This window comes from Garra rufa, chromosome 13 (assembly GCF_049309525.1).
Source record: "Garra rufa chromosome 13, GarRuf1.0, whole genome shotgun sequence".
Lineage (NCBI taxonomy): Eukaryota > Metazoa > Chordata > Actinopteri > Cypriniformes > Cyprinidae > Garra > Garra rufa.
The window spans coordinates 41751156-41773833 of NC_133373.1; the positions used below are offsets into that span (position 1 = coordinate 41751156).

Here is a 22678-nt window from a genome sequence, read left to right on the forward strand (position 1 = left end):
AGTTGCACTGCGATTAAGAGACAGTGTTTCAAAGGTGAGTGACAAGCGATTAATCGAAAATGTCTTCACACTAGGGTTAAGAGTTAAACTTCAGATTTCAGAGCTAGTTAACTGCGCACAGCCCGTCGAGGGTCCTACCTTTTGGCAAACCTGAATGACATATTTCTACAAAAGAAACAGAAAAAAGAGACATTGATCAACATCTAGAGAAGATGTATCGTCTCTTGGGGAAATACAGGGGATCTAATGCCACTGCCTCTGATCTGCTATTGTTATAAATAGTTCTAACATGACAAAAAATGCAGCATAACATCCAGTGTTGGAAAAATAAGTAACAGCTACTAAATTAATTCAAATTCTTTAGTAGTTTTATAATAGCGGTTTACAAAATAACAACAAACACTTTATCCATACTAAAGGAAGCACTAATAAAACTATTATGGGAGCGTCTTTTCACCACAGAATAAAAATAACTAAATAAATAATTGTGCAATTTTTTCTTGCAATTTTGAGTTTATATTTCCCAATTCTGACTGTGTTTCTCACAATTTTCAGAATTTTAGAATTGATAAACTTAATATTCTGAGAAGAAAAGTCAGAATTGGGAGATACAAAGTAACAATCATCTTTATTTTTTATTCCAAGGCGGGAAAAAAAACAGAATTGTGAGATGTAAACTCAGAATGCAGAGAAAAAAGACAGAATTGTGAGATATACACTACCAGTCAAAAGTATTTGAACAGTAAGATTTTTGATGTTTTTTAAAAAGCTTCTTCTGCTCACCAAGTCTGCATTTATTTGACCCAAAGTACAGCAAAAACAGTACAATTCTGAAATATTTCTGAAATTATAGAAATTAATATTTTATTAAGCAAGGATGCTTTAAATTGATCAAAAGTGACGATAAAGACATTTATAAAATTATTTAATTTATAATGTTTATTTCTACTTCAGATAAATGCTGTTCTTCTAAACTTTCTATTCATCAAAGAAACCTAAAAAAAATTCTATTCAGCTGTTTTCAACATAATATTAAAAATAAATGTGTTTTTGAGCAGCAAATCAGAATATTAGAATGATTTCTGAAGGATCGTGTGACTGGAGTAGTGATGCTAAAAATTCAGCTTTGAAATCAAAGAAATAAATTACATTTTAAAATATATTCAAATAGAAAACAGTTATTTTAAATAGTAAAAATATTAAAAAATTTGACTGTTTTTGCTGTACTTTGGATCAAATAAATACAGGCTTGATGAGCAGAAGATACTTTTAAAAAAAAAACATTACAAATATTAGTGTTCAAAAACTTTCGACTGATAGTGTGAACTCAAAATTATGAGATGCAAATTCTGAATTATAAAACTTGCAAATCTGTGTTTATATCTTGCAATTTTGACTTCTTTACTCAGAAATGCCAGATGCTAAGTCCAAACCACGAAATATAAACTTAGAAGTGCAAGAAAAATGAGAATTGTGAGATATAAAAGATTTTTAAAAACTATTCCTCGGCAGAAACTGTTGCATTCTAATACTCAAATATTTAAAATTCCAAAACTCCAAATGAGAACATTTTCATTCTTATTCCACTGAAAATAGAGTTCCCCAGAGTATAATGGCTTGTTATAGTTGTACTCAGGGTGAAGTGTTTGTTTACCTGCGTGTGAGCTTGGATGTGAGCTTTGTGAAGAGGTTTGTTGATCCGCGGCTCCGAGACTGTGAGAGTGGCGTGGCATCGTGCGATAAGGTTGGCGAGGCAGGGGGTCCGTTATAGGTGGCCGTGCGTCGCTCCCGCAACTGGCCTCCGTGGAAAGTGCTGCGGCTCAACGTGCCCCGTGGGAAACGCAGGCGGTCCGGAGGAGTCGCGCTACTAATGCTGTGGGTGGAGGCACCGGGGTTCCGCTGACTCGTCTGAGCTGCGCTCGTACTAAAGAAGGAAGAACCAGGGACACAATATGATGAGATAGGGAAATCAGCAAACAGCGCTGGTTACATGTACAACCAGAAGGCCTTTGGACACTTAAAGGGATAGATTTACCTAAAATCTTCTGTCATAATGAAAGGAACAGTTCACCCAGAAATGAAATTTCTGTCTTTAATTACTCACCCTCATGTTGCTCCAAACCCAAGACCTTTGTTCATCTTCTGAACACAAATTAAGATATTTGATGAAATCCGAGAGCTTTCTGACCCTGCATAGGCGGGCGTTTAAGGCCCAGAAAGCTATTAAGGACATTGTTAAAATAGTTTAATTTTTGTTTTTTTTGCGCACAAAAAGTATTCTTGTAGCTTCATAAAATTATGGTTGAACCACTGATGTCACATGGACTATTTTAACAATGTCCTTGCTACATTTCCGGGCCTCGAATGTTTCAGTTGCATTGCTGTCTATGCAGGGTCAGAAAGCTCTTGGATTTCATCAAAATTATTGTACTTTTGGTTCCAAAGATAAACACAAGTTTTACAGGTTTGGAACGACATGGGGGTGAGTAATTAATGACAGAATTTTCCTTTTTGGGTGAACTATCTCTTTAACATCCTCATATCATTCCAAACCTGAATGACTTCCTTTTATTTGTTGAAAACAGCAAGAAACAAACAGCAAAACAGCATTTTTGTTGTCTTTACAAAGACAGTGAATATTTCATATTTCAAAGTCATTTTAAAACAACAAATATTTTCTTTTGTGCTCTTCCAAAGAAAGACAGCCATGTGTGTTTGAAATATCATGAGGCTGAGTAAATAATGCAGTGTTGATATTGTTAACTAAAACTAAATGTATTAAAAACAATTTTCGCGAACTGAAATAAGGCCTAAATAAAAAAATAAAAAAATAAAAAAAACACCACAATTACCAAAACTAAAATAAAAATAATAAATTAAAACTAAATTAAAACAAAGACAAACAACAAAAACCAAAATATCTAAAAATCATAAAAAATATATATAAAATATAAAAGCCAATTCAAAGTATTAATAATATAACAGAATATAAATAACACTAAAATAGCACAGATGGTAGAATTAGCATTTTTGAATACTATCCCTTTAAGCCAATTTTATACCTCATTGAATATTACAACAGAATGTAACAAAAACAGCAAACAAATGAGGTTAGACCTTTTCTCAGAAATAATTTATGTGACTGCTTTTAATAAAGCAGTGTTTTCTTGATTTTAAGTGGATGTATGTAGTCAGTTCTCCTCAAATTCACACAGGTTTCCAAGCACAGCAACCACAAATTTAGTTCCTCAGATTAATTATGAACACATTCTACAAATGTTTGACTGGTCAAGTCACTATTACAGGTTTGTTAGTTCATATTTTTTAAGTGGCATACACTACCAGTCAAAAGTTTTTAAACGGTAAGATTTTTAAAAAGATTTGCAAAGTACAGCAAAAACAGTAAAACTGTGAAATATTTTTGCTATTTAAAATAACTGTTTTCTATTTGAATATATTTTAAAATGTAAGTTATTCATGTGATCAAAGCTAAATTTCCAGCATCATTACGCCAGTCTTCAGTGTCACATGATCCTACAGAAATCATTCTAATATGCTGATATGCAGAAAAAAATCTACTCAGCTGTTTTCAACATAATAATAAATGTTTTTGAACAGCAAATCAGAATATTAGAATTTCAGATTTTTGAAGGATCATGTGACTGGAGTAATGATGCTAAAATTCAGCTTTGAAATCACAGGAATAAATTACATTTTTAAAATATATTGAAACAGAAAACAGTTATTTTAAATAGTAAAAATATTTCAAACTTTTACTGTTTTTGCTGTACTTTGGATCAAATAAATGCAGGCTTGGTGAGCAGATGAGACTTCTTTAAAAACATTAAAAATCTCTTTTGCCTGGTAGTGCATATAGTATATTACATTTAAAAACTAACGAATATCTATAATAGCGACTTTAATAGCGACTAATTTAACCCCAGCAATCTGTGTTCAACAAAATTCTTAATCTGCATACGTTTCTTGCACACTATAATCATCTCAACAGTCCTTTCACTAGTCATTCACTAGGTTAATGTAGTTTATATCCTATATTAGTGGGTTTAGACACAAGGAAGTTAGTCAACGGTTTAAATGGGAAGATGCAGGAATTCCTCAAACGCTAAAATGCAACGGAAGCTCCACGGCGAATCCTCCTGGATTGGATGGAGACACTAGAGGGATAAAATGAGGGTTGTGGGAAATCAAAGACGCAGACAGCAGAGAGGTCAGAGGGCGTTAGAGAGGAGTGCGATGGAGAGACACACTAAGATTAGAGACAGACGCTGAACTCGTCTTTACTTGGGCCTGAAGAGATCAGAGGTGCCGTCGTTGGGCGGCAAGGTGGCGCGGCAGGTGTGTCCGGAGGCCGAGAGGGAGGTGGCCTTTTGGTGGCGCAGACGGACTGAGGCCGATGAGCTGGCGAGAGCAACGGCGTATGCCGTTGGACTCGTGCTGACACATCCCGACATTTCACTCAGGCTGGCCAACGGCAGGCGGGCAAATAAACAGCAGTGGGATGGATCAGACATAGTATTTACGAAGAAAGCAGAGCATGTGAGATAAAAACTGTGAGCAGAAAGAGAAAGGAATATAGGATACGGGTGGATCCAAGGTCAACTAATCTTTTCGAAACTGACTAGTCAATGTGAATGTGTGTCTGATGTAAACTCCCCTACAAAGGACTAGCTTAACAGGATAGTTTACTCAAAATAAAAAATAAAAAGTCTGCATCATTTACTCACTCTTATATCACTTGTGTGACTATTTTCTTACGTGGAACATAAAATTTAATGAACGCCAATCCAGTCCAAAACAACACTGGACCCCATTGACTTTCACTTTATGGACCAAAAGTACACTACTATTCAAAAGTTTGCGTTCTGTAATATTTTGTAATGTATTTAATAGGGATGCACCAAAATGAAAATTCTTGGCCGAAACCGAACAAAATTACACACTGGGCCGAAGGCCAATGGCCGATTATGGAACACGTGTTTTTCCCCCAAGTATTTTGCCAATTTAAATTATGAATTAAATAGCCAATATTTGATTTGTACAGTTTTGTCTTGCTTTTTAGAGAAAAAAATATATTACAAAACAACAACTTAAAAATATTTATTTAATACTGAACATTTGAAACATTCTAGTAGACATTATAGCCTACCAACAAAGCACAATTTAACTTAAAATTAATAAGTTAGTAAAATAATATTCTTTGGCCATTTTTAAGACCCCCTTGAATCAGGTGTGTTTTTATTGTACAAATAAATGCAGCCTTGCTGAGCGAAGGAGAATGTTATAATAAATGTATTAATAGAGCTGTTGTAATGATTGTTATCATTATTTTTGTGCTACTTTTTTATTTTATTTACAGAACAACAGTAAAATTACAATACTAACATTAATGAATGTTGACTTTTATTTTGGCGGAAACCCACAAGAGGACCTCAGTAGGCTACTACTTTTTGCTGACAGCAGCAGATTTATGAATAATTCTCATCAGCTTGTGCAGAGCTGTCGGAATACGTACAATTTGTGTATTAGAATACATAACGTTCTGTAGTTTATTTACTAATGTTTAAGGCCATTTCAGTCATCATACAGTAACCAGGAACAACCACCCCTTTCTCTTCTCATGGAAGACTTTCTCGGACAGTTTTTAATGCTTCCACGAAATGTTTGCTGCATTAGTGCACGCCTCTATTTGATCGTGTCTAGTCATTGCTCGGTATAGTTTATTCTGCCTTTTCGCTTATTCAGCTGAACACCGAAAGAGCTTTTTTTTTTGCTCTTTTCGGCCAAATAATTTCGGTTGCCGAACATTCGGTGCATCCCTATTTTTTAAGTCTCTTATGCTCATCAAGGCTGCAGTTACTTAATCAAAAATAGAGTAAAAACATGAATATTCCGAAATATTATTACAATTTAAAATGACACTTTTCTATATGAATAGATTTTAAAATGTAATTTATTCCTGTCATCCAAAGATTATTTTTTTTTTCTAGACTTCAGTGTCACACGATTCTTCAGAAATCATTCTAATATGCTGATTTGCTGTTTAAGAAACATTTCTTATTATCAATGTTGAAAACAGTTTTGCTGCTTAATATTTTTGTGGATCCCTGAACCAAAGTTTTGAACAGTAGTGTATAACAATGAAATGAGGATGATTAATCGTTCACTTTTGATTGAAGTATCCCTTTGAGACTAGTTGACTGGGTGTGTGACTTTGAATTCTGTGTATCCCTAATATGGTATTCAGCACATGGTTTGTCTCTCTCTGTGGACTGCATGGCAAAGCTAAGCGGTTCAGCATGGCAGACTGGCACAGCAAGGTTGGCCGTTGTTTTTTTGCGATACGTCATTGGCGTGAGTCAGCAGGACAGAGGTCTCTTTGTGAACTCAAAAAAAGTGTAATGCAAACATCTCAAATGAATCCGGAGGGACCATGTCCTGTTGTGCCTATGTGTGTCATCTTCTCCATCTGTATTTCCACAAATCTTCCCCCAGAAAATGCATCAATATATACAGACAACACGATCACATCACTATGGAACATAATAATAATTCCTGACCTCTACAATTTCCACTGCGCATATTCAAGTTTGTAGTACAGCCTGTAGAAGTGATTGGTGATTAGAAAAAAAAGATAAGCATTATAGTGTTTTTTTTTTGCTTATGATGTGTCAAATAAATTATGGCATGTAAGAGGGGCTGCACAACTTGGTAAAAAGTTTATATTATAAAATAAAATGTTATACATTTTTTTAAAATTTATATTATATTTTAAAAATATTATATAAATTTTATACATTTTTTAAAATGTATATTATATTTTAAAAATATGACATAATATTATATATTTTTTATTTAATATCATATTTATATAACTATAATATTCTATATAATTATTAAATAAATACAGAATATTTTGACAAATATTGGTATTTTAACTACAATTCAGTACATATTTACCTCATATCCCTGCTAATATCAAATGAAACATTAATTGTGTAAAAAGTGTTTAAAAAAATCATGCTATATTGTAATTTTTAAATTCGAATTTGATTAGTTATACAGCCTTAAAAGCTACAGTACTAAAAATCACCAATTTATTCTAAGGTATGCATGATAAAGTAATGTAATGTAAAGTATTAAACCAAAGCTCCATCCTCAAATATTGCATTGGAAAAAATAAACATGAATCTCTATAAACCTGTAGATGAGAACCGTTTTGGTGAAAAGTTGAGTGAGGATGAAAAGACGCAGTTTGTTCCATGTTGGTGTTTCCTGTAAACTGACGATGCTGAAAGGGAAAAGGGAGATTCACAACCTTTGACCAAAAAAAGAGCGGTCTCTGGGACTCACCTGTTCTCTTTGCCATTCTGGATGACGGAGTGGCGGTCTGTGGCGTTCCTCTCACTACACACATACGTGTTTCTCCTGGTCATACCGCTAGACACAGAATTGCTCTGTGGAAATACATATTATAGTGTGAGTCTTAACTGTTTTTAATGAAACACAGAAACAAAATTTAAATTTTTATTTGGCCAAAACCCCAAAATAAATATTGTTTAATAATTAATTCATCAAATTTATTTACAAACCAACACTAAAATAAAGACTGAGTTGTACATAAACATGAACTGCACATAAGACAGGTTTCATATCAGCTTTTTATTAATTATTAGCTAATTATTTTATGATCTATTTATTATAAAACAATTATGTTTCTATACCAATTTGTTGTTGAAATAGAGAAATTTCAATGTTTCATTTCATTTTAAATGTTCACATTTTAAATTTGTTCACAAATCAACTAAAAACAACATTGACTAAAAGATCTTGATTTAACAAAATAAGGACCAATTTAAAAATAATCATTTATTACAGTTTTTATATTTATTACAATTGACAATTTACCTGAAATGTACCTAACTAAACATCCCCATTTTGTCTCCAGCCACAAAACTGTTTTGGCTGAAACTAAAAATTTTGGTGCATAACTAGTCTTGATGATTCATAAAAATAACTAAAATAACAGATTTATGTAATTGTGACCCTGCACAACAAAACCAAGCATAAGGGTATTTTTTTAAATGGAATAAGCTTTCCATTGATGAATAGTTTGTTAGGATAGGACAATATTTGGCCGAGATACAATTATTTGAATATCAGAAATCTGAGGGTGCAAAAAAATCTAAATATTGAGAAAATCGCCTTTAAAGTTCAAATTAAGTTCTTAGCAATGCATATTACTAAACAAAAATGAAGTTTTTATATATTTACGGTGGAAAAATATTATTTATTTTTTTATCAATTTTTTTTTAATCAATTATTATTATTATAATTTTAAACACATCTAAATTAGTGAGCTAAATTAAAAATGAAAAATTTTGCCTGGACAACTAGCTAAAATGTATTTTATTTTAACCCTGGTTCCAACTTGTTAAATTCTCTTCAAATCTATTTTATACAAACAATGAAATTACAAAAGATCTTGGGTGGTACCAACTCACCCCAGGGGCACCGGCACTCTTTTTGCGGTCAGGAATGTCGGCCTTGTTTGGGTTGTTGGCGTTGCCCAGCATGGGGCTTGGTGGAGCCATGCCACGGCTTCCAGATGAGCTGGACTTACGTGCCTGTGCACTGCCCTCTTCTTTATGGTCACTTTCTGAAGAAGTTGTCTGACTTCTCTTGGGGTAACCCACCGAGGGAATGGTTGGACCAGCTGTGGATGGAGAGGAATGGAGATTAGAAAGACTTAAAGACCTCACAGCACTATTTATAGTCCAAAAAGTGTGCTCACCCTGGTCACTGTAACGACGCTGTTTCTGGTTGGAGGTGACGTTCTTTTGGACTTTGAGGTGAGATGGTGACTGGCCGTTATTGTGCTCGCTATTGGGTCTGGCCTTCGCCAAAGAGAGGTTACTGCTGGAGCTGGAATCACTCACCTCCAACTGTGATCACACAAAACAAAAGGTAAAAACTGCAGGAGACAGGATCACTTTATCTTATTAACACACAGTGAGAAATGAGTAAATGTAATTGGCTAATCCAGTTTGAGAAGACAACCAGTCATATGATGTTTGACTATGGGTATAAAGATTCGCCAACACTACAGCTCATGCTGTTTTTTTCCTGTCTACTTAGGCAGGAAAGGGTTGTCTAACCGACATGACCTTTGTGGGTGGGTAAATCTAAAATCGATGACACCACAATAATAGAGCAGAGTGCAACTAAGTGGTAACTCACTAAAATAAAGGTAAAGCTATTTCCATGACAGGTTGTGTAGATAATATCAAATACATTAGGGAAAAAATATTAAACTTATGCTTCAGATTTCCAAAGGCAGAAACTATAAATCTACAAACAAAGCAAAAGTGTAGTGCAAGAGTGTATATTTATAACTTGTTGTGAGGCTGAGACTAGATTTTTTAACATTTCTATTCATCAAATAAATACAATAAAATGTAGCATGATTTCCACAAAAATATTAAGCAGCTGTTTTTTAACTTGATGAGAAATGTTTCTTGAGCAGCAAATCAGCATATGAGAATAATTTCTAAAGGATCATGTGACACTGAAGACAATGACTGCTGTAATGGCATTTCCATCATAGGGCAAAATTAAATTTAAATATAATAATAAAATATAATTTATATTTAAATATACTCAAAAATAAAACAGGTATTATAAATTGTAATAATATTTCAATAGTATTTCTGTTTTCACTGTTTGTTTTATTTTTTTATTACCATTTTTATTTTCTTCCCCTAAATTAATGCAGGCTTGGTGACCATAGGAGTCTTCTTTCAAAGATTTAATAAAATAAAACAGTTATTTTGAATTGTCATAAAATTTCAATAATATTTCAAAATATTGCTTTTTTTTTTTTGTATTACATTTATTACCGTTTTTATTTTCTTCCCCCAAATAAATGCAGGCTTGGTGACCAATCTTTTGGTCCAATCTTTTTTGAATCTTTTTTCAAAAATAAAATAAAATAGTTATTTTAAATTGTAATGAAATTTCAATAACATTTCACAATATTGCTGTTTTCACTGCTGTTTCACGGTATTATTTTTATTTTACATTTATTACCGTTTTTATTTTCTTATTTTTATTTTTTATTTTCTTCCCCCAAATAAAATAAATGCTGGCTTGGTGACTACAGGAGCCTTTAAAAAAAACAACAAATAAAAACAAAAATAAAAATTTAACTAAATTGCTATTTTAAATTAAACTGTAATAATATTTCAATAATATGTCACAATATTGCTGTTTTCATTGCTGTTTCAATGTATTTATTTTTACATTTATTACCGTTCTTATTTTCATCCCCAAAATAAATGCAGGCTTGGTGACCATAGGAGTCTTTAAAAAACAAACAAAAAAACTAATAAAATAAAATAAAAAAAAGTTACTTTAAATTTTAATTAATATTACAATAATATTTCACGATATTGCTGTTTTCACTGCTGTTTCACTGTTTTTTTATATATATATATATATATATATATATATATATATATATATATATATATATATATTTTTTTTTTTTTTTTTTTTTACTTTTATTACTGTTTTTACAGTAATAAAAAAAAAAATGCAGGCTTGGTGACCATAGGAGTCTTTTTATAAAATAAAATAAAAAATGAACAGTTATTGTAAATTGTAATAATATTTCAATAATGTTTCACATTATTGCTTTTTTTTTTTTCGGTATTACATTTATTACCGTTTTTATTTTCTTCCCCCAAATAAATGCAGGCTTGGTGACCATAAGACTCTTTTTTTTTAATAAAATAAAATAAAATAAAATAAAATAAAATAAAATAAAATAGTTATCTTAATTTGTAATATTTCAATAATATTTCACAGTATTGCTGTTTTCACTGTATTATTTATTCATTTATTTATATATTTTTTTACATTTATTACCATCCCCCCCCAAATAAATGGAGGCTCAGTGACCATAGGAATCTTTGTAAAAGTAAATAAATAAAATAAAATAAAATAAACAAATGCACATCACATCCAAACAGCTGTAAACATCATATGAACTAACTCACCTCAGTGGACTTCCTTCCTAACAGCAGGTAGGTAGCCGTGATTTCATCGTACTTCATCCTGGTTAGAGATTCGTGGATCTCCTCCCTTGAGTAACCCATTCCTACCATAATATCTGCAACAAATCCATATACCATATACTGTTAGAGATTGAGAGTCAAAATTGGTTAACCTCTGTAAATTGTTCAACAGACTGGAGCAATGGCTGCTTACAATTCAGTATTGCAATCACAGGAATAAACACTGTAATAGTTTTTCCTCCCAGTAGACCAATAAAGACCTGTGCATCTTGACTCTTCCCATATTTGTGCACAAAAAACGCTGGTATATAAAAAGCAAAGTAGCTGAAAGCTAAGCTACATGCATTTTAGTCAACCTTGAACATCAAAAAAAAAGTTTTAACATGCTTATTCCAAATTCGTCGTGAACAATGTCTGGCTACTTTGTATCTCAACAGCCCTCATAAGTAAAAAAGAGTGATCTAGTATAATTTTCTAAGACAAAAGCCATAAGCGTCACAATTTCACATGCTAGTCTAAATGTGATGGCCTCGACTCAATTGAACTGTTCCTGCACTAGTTGTAAATGCTTTTCGGGATGCAGAACATGGCTGAGAGATCAATGGAGAGTTATAAAGGCAGACGGGCCTGCAGCAGCAGTGGAAAGAACAGGGCCTGTCTGACCTCAGCTACCATCGACCCCTGCACTTTGCTGAAACCCACAGGCACACCAAACACTAATGGCGTCACGTTGAAAGTAGCATGCCAGACTAACAGCTTTTGTTGAGCAAAAACAATGGCGATTGACTCTTAGGACATTACGCAGTGCGATAAAGCCAAAACATCTAAATATTTGGATCTCCCTTAATGGCTCTCGTGAGCCATAAAGCTTTGGCTCACTTCAACAAAAACTCACTAATAACAATAAAATGATGAGTGGACAGGAAAGATGTTATTACGTCAGTAAATTTCGATTCTGTTTTGTCTATCCAGCTAAAAACACAGTAAGCATGCAAATACTTACTGCAAATGTGTTATTGTGGCGATTACAAACTTTAGTACTCAAGAGTTGCTTTCAAATGTGCAATTAAACTGGATACTACTATTCAGGTACACTCATTCAAACATTTGTGATTAGTATGATTAATACTTTTTTATTTATTAAATAAGCATATGCATTAAATTGATCCAAAGTGATGGTAAAGACAATTTTTACAATATTTTACAAAAGATTACCACTGCAACTTCTATTATATACACTGCCGTTAAAAAGTTTGGATTTTTAATGTTTTTTTTAAAGAAGTTTCTTATGCTCATCAAGGCTGTATATATTTGATCAAAAATACAGAAAAAAATGTAATTTAGTGAACTATTATTGTGATTTAAAATAACAGCTTTCTATTTTAATATACTTTAAACTATAATTTACGTGTGACACTTTTTTTCAGGATTCTTTGATGAATAAAAAGTTAAAAAGAACAGTGTTTATTTAAAACAGTCATTTCTTTCATTTTTTTCAAGAAATTAATACTTTTATTCAGCAAGGATGTGTAAAATGGATAAAAAGTGATAGAAAAGAATTATATTGTTAGAAAAGATTTCCATTTTGAATAAATACTGTTCTTTTAAGCATATTAGCATATTAAAATGATAACTGAAGAGTGCAGTAATGGCTAATGAAAATTCAGCACTGCGTGACGGAAATAAATGATATTTTAAAGTATATTAAAATAGCAAACCAACATTAGAAATTGCAATAATATTTCATATTTTTTTCCTGTATTTTTGACCAAATAAATACAGCTTTGATGAGCGTAAGAGATTAAAAAACATTGAAAATCTTACTAATCCAAAACTAATATCTATATTAGGCAGCACACATTTTTCAACATTTATGATAAAAAGAAATTGAATTTCTTAAGCTGCAAATCAGCATAATAATATGAATTTGAAAGGATCATGTGACACTAAAGACTGGAGTAATCATGCTGAAATTTCAGCTTTGCATCACAGGAATAAATTACATTTGACAATAGAAAAGAGATATCATAAATTGCAATAATATTTCACAATATTACAGTTTTGACTGTATTTTTTAACAAATAAATGCTGCATTAGTAAGCATAAGACATCTTTCAAAAACAGTTAAAAGAAACCTTTAAATTAAATACTAAATTAATACTTACTATTAATAAGCAACGAATTACAAGTTTGAGGCAAAAGTTATAGTTAATAGCTAGTTAATAGTGAGAATTGGTCCCCAACCAACCATTTTTTGAACGACAGTGTAGCTAATGATAAACATGTCAACAGTTTCACTTATTTTAACTAACTTTCTTGCCAAGATTCTCTTCAAATTGTTGCTAAACCACGACCCGAGAAAACTCACTGTATAAGAAAACAACTGAAGTGAATGCATACTATAACACCCCTTATAACATCACTGAAAGTGCAATATACATCTGCAATGTGTTAAGAATTGTGGTCAACAGAACTGAATGATGCAAGTGTGTGTAGCTAGAGTGTTGCATGTTTTTGTGCCTTAAACTAATGACCCTTCCCCTAATTTCAGAAAAAATCCAGTCTAACTGGGAAGTTTCACATTTAAAACCAAGAGTTCTGCTTTTTTTATTCAAAACTATTTTGTGGAAACAGCAGTAAGGAACATGTGATCATCAGCAATATGTAGGACAACCACCCAAGTAATCTTAAAAATCTCTAAAGTTCAAAATAAAAAACAATCAAAAATTTAAAATGTAAAAGCCACATTTTGGACTTTCTAAAAAATAATTCCATGCAAGAGTGCTGATTTCATACCGATTCTCTTCTGATCCGTGATGTCGAGCTCTGGCTCCACAAACGGCTTGAGCTCGTCCTCCTCGCAGCCTGCATTGATCCATCGATCCTTCATGATTTGCTGAAACAGTCATACACAGGGCTGTGTGAGAGGTTCTTCTGGATCATGAATATGCATGATTATGCAGGAAACAGAATGCATGTTTTAAAGTGGGTCAACTGGAAAAATCTTGACACAAAATACAATCTGTTCCCTAAAGGTGGGACAGATTTTTTGCACCAACACTGCTGTACAAGTAACTATGACTCGCTGAAATTAAAATGTAAACGTTAGGTTTTAATGCATGCACAAAGCAAGTTCTGGCCAGATTGTATCATTTTGTATATCATTTGTGACCCTGGACCACGAAACTATAAGGGTCATAAGGGTCATTTTTTGGAAACTGAGATTTATACATTATCTGAAAGCTGAATAAATACTCTTTCCATTGATGTATGGTTTGTCAGGATAGGACAACATTGGCCAAGATACAACAATCTGGAATCTGAGGGAAAAGTTGTCCAAATGAAGTTCTTAGCAATGCATATTACTAAGCATTTATTAAGTTTTTCTATATTTACGGTTGGAAATTTACAAAATATCTTCATCGAACATAATCTTTATCTAATATCTTAATGATTTTTGGAATAAAAGAAAAATGTATAATTTTGACCCATACCATGTATTTTTGGTTATTGCTTCAAATACACCTGAGGTACTTAAGACTGGTTTTGTGGTCCAGAGTCACATTTCATCACATGTAGTACTAAATAAAGTGGCTTATATACAAACTCAGCTACATAAATATAAGGGAGTGGTATAAACCACACTCGAGTGCACAGAGTCTCTCAAATCCTCAATTATTTATCAGCGGACGTCATTTCATTCAGTTTCTTGCATCAGAACTATAATTCATTATGCATGTGCATTATGGGCTGTGGAGTGAACAGTATATAACCTGCACGTAAGCCCCGAAACACTGGATTTACACAGGGTGTGTCTGGTCATGAGACTCGTGTAAAATTAATTGGGAAGAGAAAGCACGCTGTGATGAAAGTGTGCACTTAGGCTAAAGGTTGTGATGGAGAGAGAACAGAAGGAAAGAGACGAGATGATATGCTTGGATGTGTTTTTATAGGAAATGTTTATGCGTTTTCATTAGTCAAGGTGGCGCCTTCTATGAACACTGTATACTTTGGTGTCCACTTTGGTTTTAAAACATTAGATGCATAAATTGAAATCTTAATTTTTGTTGTAAGATCTACTGGAAATGTTTGATTAATCAAACTAAACAATTAAGAGTTTTTAAAAATTAGTTAGTTTTAAACACATCAGATATTTATATCTTTGAATCCATCAATTTAACCCTGTTACCTAAATTAATGTAAATGCATGTGTGTGTGTGTGTGTGTGTGTGTGTGTGTGTGTGTGTAAAATTGATCAAATGAAAAAATTATGCTTTAGCTTAAATGTTGTTAATTACTTACATCTTCCAAAATCTTCTAAAATCATTTTTTTTTTTTAAGAAATAAAAACCTAAACTAAATCATTTAAATGTAATAAATGTCATTTTTTTCTTACTGTTTTGTTTATAATAAGTTTATATTAGGGGTGGGCATAGATTAATTTTTTAAATCTAGATTAATCTAGATTAAATCTTGGAATTAATCTAGATTAATCTAGATTAAAATGGCTAATTTGAATTCTGCTGAAGGCATTCAGAATATGTGTGCTACCCAAATAATGACTAAAAGTAAGTCTTCGAGAACGGGCCAGGTGGCGCATTAGACCAGGCGCTCATCTCCTGTTTCCAAAATGCATCACAAACTGCTTGACAATTGCATTTACAACATAATTACCTATACAAACTTGTGTGACCAAGTACTTCTGCGCAAAAGGCTGCACGACGTGCGTGTTGCCGTTAAAAACACAGACACGCACCGGCATGGATTTCTGCGTACATAGTCTTCCATTAAACTGCGTTGCTTTTAGAAGCGTCAATTCAGTTGTTGCACATAGTTTAATGTCTTTATTTCGGGATTATCAAAGTAAATTATAACTCACGTGCCCCAGTAAAAAGGGTCTAGCAACGCACCTGCCCTGAAGCGGCTTCATAACTGCATCAATGTCAGCACGTCTCATTTGATGTGGTAATTTCACAGAAGTTGAAGACTCGTTCTCGCCCCCTACAGTGCAATTCGACTAGGTATACGTCATCCGCGCTAAAATATCAAGGTGAAAGTCATCATATCTTGCGTAGTTTAGACCCAGCTCCCAACTCAACTTTGAGAATAGATTAACGGCGATATTTTTTTTTTATCGCCCGATAAGAGTCTCACGTTAACGCAGCAAGTTAACGCCGATAACGGCCCACCACTAGTTTATATTATTTCATATATGATAAAGTGGCCCATAAAAAACAAAAAAACTAAACAAAAATCATTTTAGAAGATTTTGGTAAAAAAAAAATGAATGAATGGATAAAATGTAAAATTGATTAAATAAAAAAAATTGTAATGCTTTAATTTAAATGTTGTTAATTAGTTACTTCTTCCAAAATCTTCTAAAAACTTTTTTCTATTTTTATAGAAATAAAAATCTAAATGAAATACTTTCAATTTAATAAATTTATTTTTTTCCTAATTGTTTTGCATTTCATATATAATAAAATGGCTTATTAAAAAAATTATTTTAGAAAGTTTTGGGGGAAAAAAATGAATAAATGAATTAATAAATAAATATATTTTAATATGTAAAACTGATCAAATTAAGAATGTTAAATTTAAATTTCTAATTGTTTGTGTGTATTTTATTTTTATATATAATAAAGTGGCCCATTAAAAAAGAAACAAAAAACAAAAGAGATTTTAGAAGATTTTGGGGACAAATGATTGAATGATTGAATAAATAAATATTTTTATTTGGCCCATAAAAAAAATAAAATCACGCAAATAGGGTTTAAATTTAATTTAGTCAATTGCAAACCTCATAAAACGTCAAATATTCAAAAGAAAAACCTTCTAAGCTTCATTAGCATTTTCTGTAAATAGAGTACTTTTTTTTTTTCACTGACCAATCCATACTTCAGTTACAGGCCCCGCTTTTGTATCCTTTCACAGTTTCAACACAGTTTCTCACCTCAAGTGTTCCCCGTTTGACAGGGTTCAGCACCAGGAAACGTTTCAGGAGGTTCTCACAGTCAGTCGACATGTAAAAGGGAATTCGATATTTGCCTCTCAACACCCGCTCACGAAGCTCCTGCAGGTAGAAAGATCATTTTGGCTGTAAAATCTGACTGGATAAGATCTGGATTTAATTATTTAGTGTCTTTTTTATACAATTAGTGCTATCTTATAAAAGTAATGAGCTATGAGAGGTTGCACGATACACTAATTTGACCATTCTCCTTTGTATTTTGCTGTAAACAACTATAATGAATAACTTATATGGCTTATTGCTTTAATAAATCACTGATTTCACCCAGCATTTTTCATAAGTCACTACATAAATCCAGAGGTTTCTCAGTTGTGTGACTCTCTGTGAAGGTTTAGGAGGGTAAAAGTGACCTTTCAGGGCTGCACACACTAACCTTTAGATTCTGTCCATCAAAGGGCAGGGATCCACTGACCAGTGTGTAGAGTATGACCCCCAGACTCCACACGTCCACCTCCGGCCCGTCGTACTTTTTACCCTGGAAAAGCTCAGGGGCCGCATACGGTGGGCTGCCGCAAAACGTGTCTAGTTTGTTCCCAATAGTGAATTCATTACTGAAACCGAAGTCTGCGATCTTGATGTTCATGTCTGCATCCAGCAGTAGGTTTTCTGCCTGCATGAGAGAACAAGAGAAGGAGTGAGACAAAGAGTCATTTTTCCTTCATGCATATTGTGTTTGTTAATAATTAATGAAATGCAAAGAGAATTTATACTCTCATCACATGAAACTGTGAAGCATTGTCTTAGCCATACTTCACAATAAAAAATTAAAAGGAAGAAATAAAATTTAGAATTCAACAAAATGATTAATTTAAACAAATATAAATGTGATGTTATAAATATAAATATAAATATTATAATATATATTAAATATGAATTTATTTTTAATTTAAATATGAATACAATTTATTAAGTCTAAATATAATTTTTTTATATTTTAATTTATTATATATAATTTATTATAATATGTAAAAAAACAACAAAAACATATATATATATATGTTGTAAATATTAATATTAATTTATTTCTTAATATTAATATTAAACATTACTTTACTTTTTAATTTAAATATACATTTAATAATAATGAAACTAATTTTAGCATTTATTTAATCTAATAATCACAGTGATGAGAACATAAAAATGAAACACTAAAAAGAATAATTGGAATTATAAAAATAAAAACCAAAAATAAAAATGAATATAAATCTAAGAAAAGAAATCTAAAATAATTTTATTTTGGCTTGAAATAAATAAATAAATAAATACTAAGTTACACTGAATAAATAAAGTAAAAATAAATAAATACTAAGTTATACTGACTCATTAAAGAAATAAAAATAAATAAAGTAAAAAATAAATAAAAGTTACTATTAAATCACAGTGATGAGAACATAAAAATGAAACACTAAAAAGAATAATTGGAATTATAAAAATAAAAAACAAAAATAAAAATGAATATAAATCTAAGAAAAGAAATCTAAAATAATTTTATTTTGGCTTGAAATAAATAAATAAATAAATAAATAAATACTAAGTTACACTGAATAAATAAATAAATAAAACTTACTAATAATCACAGTGATGAGAACATAAAAATGAAATACTAAAAAGAACAATTGGAATTATAAAAATGAAAACCGAAAAAAATGAAGAAAATAAATCTAAAAAGATTTTATTTAAGCTTGAAATAAATAAATACGTAACAATGAAACACACACACGCACACGCGCACACACAAAAAGAATATAAATCTAAATAACCAAACTAAAATGATTTTATTTTGGCTTGAAATGTGACCAGACTTTGGGTGAACACTGATAATTTCCACAATTAAATTAAATGTTGAATCCCAGACTTTGCACTTCACTGTATGCATAATGCAAACGTCGTTCCTCTACAGTTACTCCTTTCTAAAATATATTTAAGCAGACAGGTACTGACAGTAAAAGAAAGAGTGAAAGCGACAGCATGTAGCACAATAAAAAAGCCCCAGATTTCCACCTGGCTTCCTTCACAAGAGTCATTTAGACAGCTTCACTCTGACACTGGCCTCATGCATCATTTACAGAGCATCAGTCTGGAAACAAAGTGTGTAATGGAGCATGGAGACTTGGAGGAGGAAAGCAGACGTAAGGGAGACGGGAAAAAGAAAGCAGGATCTTCAGGGGCTCTTGCTCATATTCTGTCCAGCTCAGAGACGAGACATGGCCGCTAATTGATTTAATCAACCAGTCTGTACCAAAGAACTGACTGGAGCATCATTTTGGTACATCTATGTGCAGGGCTTTTGAAAGAAAAGCAGTACTAGGAGAAGATGAACCTATAATTTCAGACTTCTTGTCAGAAAGATGATCTTACCTTGAGATCTCTGTGGACAATGTGTTTTTGATGGCAATACTGAACCGCCGATACGATCTGAAGAAGAAAAGGAGACAAAGGAGTTTTAGAGAGAGGATAACAGACAGGGTGTGGTGTAACAGCCAATACGCCACATTAACTGGCATCATTGCTTTTTCCCAGAATGCCATTGATTGGACGGGGGAGCATGTGTGCTGAGAGTTCAGACACATGGTCTGGGATGATAAATGAGATGGGAGAGAAGCTTGCTGAAACTGACTGCTCAGCACAGCCAACGCTTGGATCTTGAAATCATCAGAATCTGGGTTTGGGATTACAGTAACAGAATACTTTATCAAATCAAAACTTAATGTGCACTAGTATTTTAAAGTTTGGGGTCAATCTTTTTTTTTTTTTGAGAATAAAATAATTACTTCTATTTCAAATAAATGCTGTTCTCCTGAGTTTTAATAAAAGAATCTTAAAGAAATGTTTATGGTTTCCACAAAAATATATTAGGAAGCACACCTGTTTTCAACATTGATAATAATAAGAAATGTTTCTTGAGCAGCAACTCAGTTTATTAGAATGAATTCTGAAGGATCATGTGACACTGAAGACTGCAGCAATAATGCTGAAAATTCAGCATTGCATCACAGGAATAAATTACATATTAGTGTATATATATATATATATATATATATATATATATTAAAAAAAGAGTTTAACATTTCAAAATATTACTGTTTTACTGTATTTTTAAATTAAATATAATAAAATAAAAATTATAATAAAATAGTATAATAAAAATTAAATGTTATAATTTTAGTACAATAAAATAATTATAATAAATAATAATGAAACTGTAATAAATCATTTTTGGGCCATTAAATATATACATTTTTTTCACATTTTTGCATTGTATACACATTTAAGATATATACTACATTACGATATGCTGACGGATCAATAAATAAATACATAATAAAGTACTGAATAATCACAGAAATAAATTACATATTAAAACATACAAAAACAAAAAAAGATTTTTTTAACTGTTAAAATATTTTACAATATTACTGTTTTAATGTATTTTATTTCTATCATTTTAGTACAATAAAAAAACATAATAAATAGTAATGAAACTATAATAAATAATTTTTGTCCACTATATAAAAAATTGCATTGCATTTTTTGTTTGTAATATTGCTTAATGATTTTTAATAATATTCTATTTATTAAATTAAAATGTAGATGTAAGTATATTTATAGTATTTATTTAATTGCATTCACTTTATACATTTAAGATACATATACAAATTAATTAATTAACTAATCAAAAATACTAAAAATCACATTGATTACTGAATAAATCACAGGAATAAATTGCTTTTTACTTTTTAAAAATATAAAAACAGGAAAGAGTATATAAAATTGTAAAAATATTTTACAATATTACTGTTCTACTGTATTTTTATTTAAATAAATATTAATAAAATTGTAGTATTTCAGCACAATTAAATAATTATAAATTATAAATAATAATAATGAACTATAATAAATAATTGTTGGCCCATTACAATTTTTTTTTGCATTGGAAAAAGTAAAAAAAAAAAAAAAATTTGTAAGGTAACTAAATGTTAATAATATTAAATTTATTACATTAAAATGTATATGTAAGCATATTGATAACATTTGTTCTATAGCCTTTACTTTCTACAAATGTAAGAAATATACACACACATTATATATTATATTAAAATATACTAATAAATAAAATAATTATAAATTATAAATAATAATAAACTATAATAAATAATTGTTGGCCCATTACAATTTTGTTTACATTGGAAAAAAGTTAAAAAAAAGAAATTGTAGTAAGATAACTACATTTTTAATAATATTAAATGTACTACATTAAAATGTATATGTAAGTATATTGATAACATTTGTTTTATAGCTTTCACTTTCTACTAATTTAAGAAATATACTAAACAATATACATTATATTATGATATACTAATAAATAAAATAATTGATAAATGATAAATAATAAATAATAATGAACTATAATAAATAATTGTTGGTCCATTACAATTTTTGTTTGCATTGGAAAAAAGTAAAAAAAATAATAATAATTTTGTAACATAAAACTTTTAATAATATTAAATTTATTACATTAAAATGTATATGTAAGTATATTGATAACATTTGTTTTACAGCCTTTAGCATTTAACAAATTTAGGAAATATACTATATAATATACATTATAAATTATATTACGATATACTGATGGATCGATAAATCAATAAATAGATTAGTTAAGTAATTAAGAAATACTAATAATCACATTGGTTTTTGAATAATTACAGGAATAAATTACATATTAAATTACATCAAAACAAAAATATTTTATTGTAAAAATATTTTACAATACTACTGTTTTTACTGTATTTTTGTCAAATGGAGTTCTCTAAGAGAATTCTTTCACAAAGCTTTGACATGAAATTAAAATTGAAATGGTATTGCAAAAGACTTCAAACTCTTGAATGTTTGTGTAAGCTTGGCTGCTATAAAGAGACCAACTTAACGCTCCTCACATTATCTTGGTTATCACATTAAACACTTTTGGCAGTAAAAATAATCATAGGTGACAAATATGCCTGCAATTACAGCATTTCTATAATTGCATTCGAAAATGAACATTTGCTTCTGCATGATGCTACATCCAGAAATCCTGACAAAATCTCCAGACTTTTTCTGTATTTTCTACACTGATTTAGGTCAAATCTGCAATAAACCAATTAAATCCACCAACAATATTTTCTATTATTATCATTTATTTATCATCATTATTATTATTATTTACATGTTTGTTGTTGTTGTTGTTTTTTGTTTATTCTTGCAGTTGAATGTTTGTAATTCCTTAATGTATAAAAATAAAGTTCTAAAAAAAAAATACACCAACAATTACAATACACTACGGTTACCACTTTTAATACAAATAAATAAGGGACGCATACTGTTTGGGGGGGAGGGGGGTGAAAATGAAAGGTTTTTTAGGCCTATGGTAAAAGTATAGTAGTATCTGTGTGTTTTTTTTGCCATTTTGATTACAATTTGTTTAACCAAAATTTTACTACAAATACCATAAAGTGTAGCAAACCCTTTTAGTTTAACTATAGTAACCATGGTTTTTGGTTTTTAGTGAAAT

General features: G+C 30.8%; 1 protein-coding gene across 8 annotated transcripts in view; it reads right to left on the reverse strand.

Annotated features, from left to right (window-relative positions):
- The window catches only part of mark3b (MAP/microtubule affinity-regulating kinase 3b), an 86561-nt gene that overhangs the window by 11217 nt on the left and 52666 nt on the right, over positions 1-22678 (reverse strand). For 3 of the 8 annotated variants that reach the window (XR_012338090.1, XM_073816354.1, XM_073816352.1), the window contains exons 7-16: positions 19486-19542; positions 17501-17737; positions 17050-17169; positions 13893-13992; positions 11079-11191; positions 8813-8963; positions 8523-8734; positions 7372-7475; positions 4303-4482; positions 1655-1924 (exon numbers count right to left, since the gene is read on the reverse strand). Coding sequence is in view for 7 of the 8 variants with exons in the window: in XM_073816354.1 (XP_073672455.1) it covers positions 1655-1924; positions 4303-4482; positions 7372-7475; positions 8523-8734; positions 8813-8963; positions 11079-11191; positions 13893-13992; positions 17050-17169; positions 17501-17737; positions 19486-19542 (1544 nt within the window). In the remaining variant the exon portion in view is untranslated. Of the gene's footprint in view, positions 1-138; positions 166-1654; positions 1925-4302; positions 4483-7371; positions 7476-8522; positions 8735-8812; positions 8964-11078; positions 11192-13892; positions 13993-17049; positions 17170-17500; positions 17738-19485; positions 19543-22678 lie in introns of all 8 variants that reach the window. The other 5 variants (XM_073816351.1, XM_073816353.1, XM_073816357.1 and 2 more) reach the window with 3 other exon arrangements.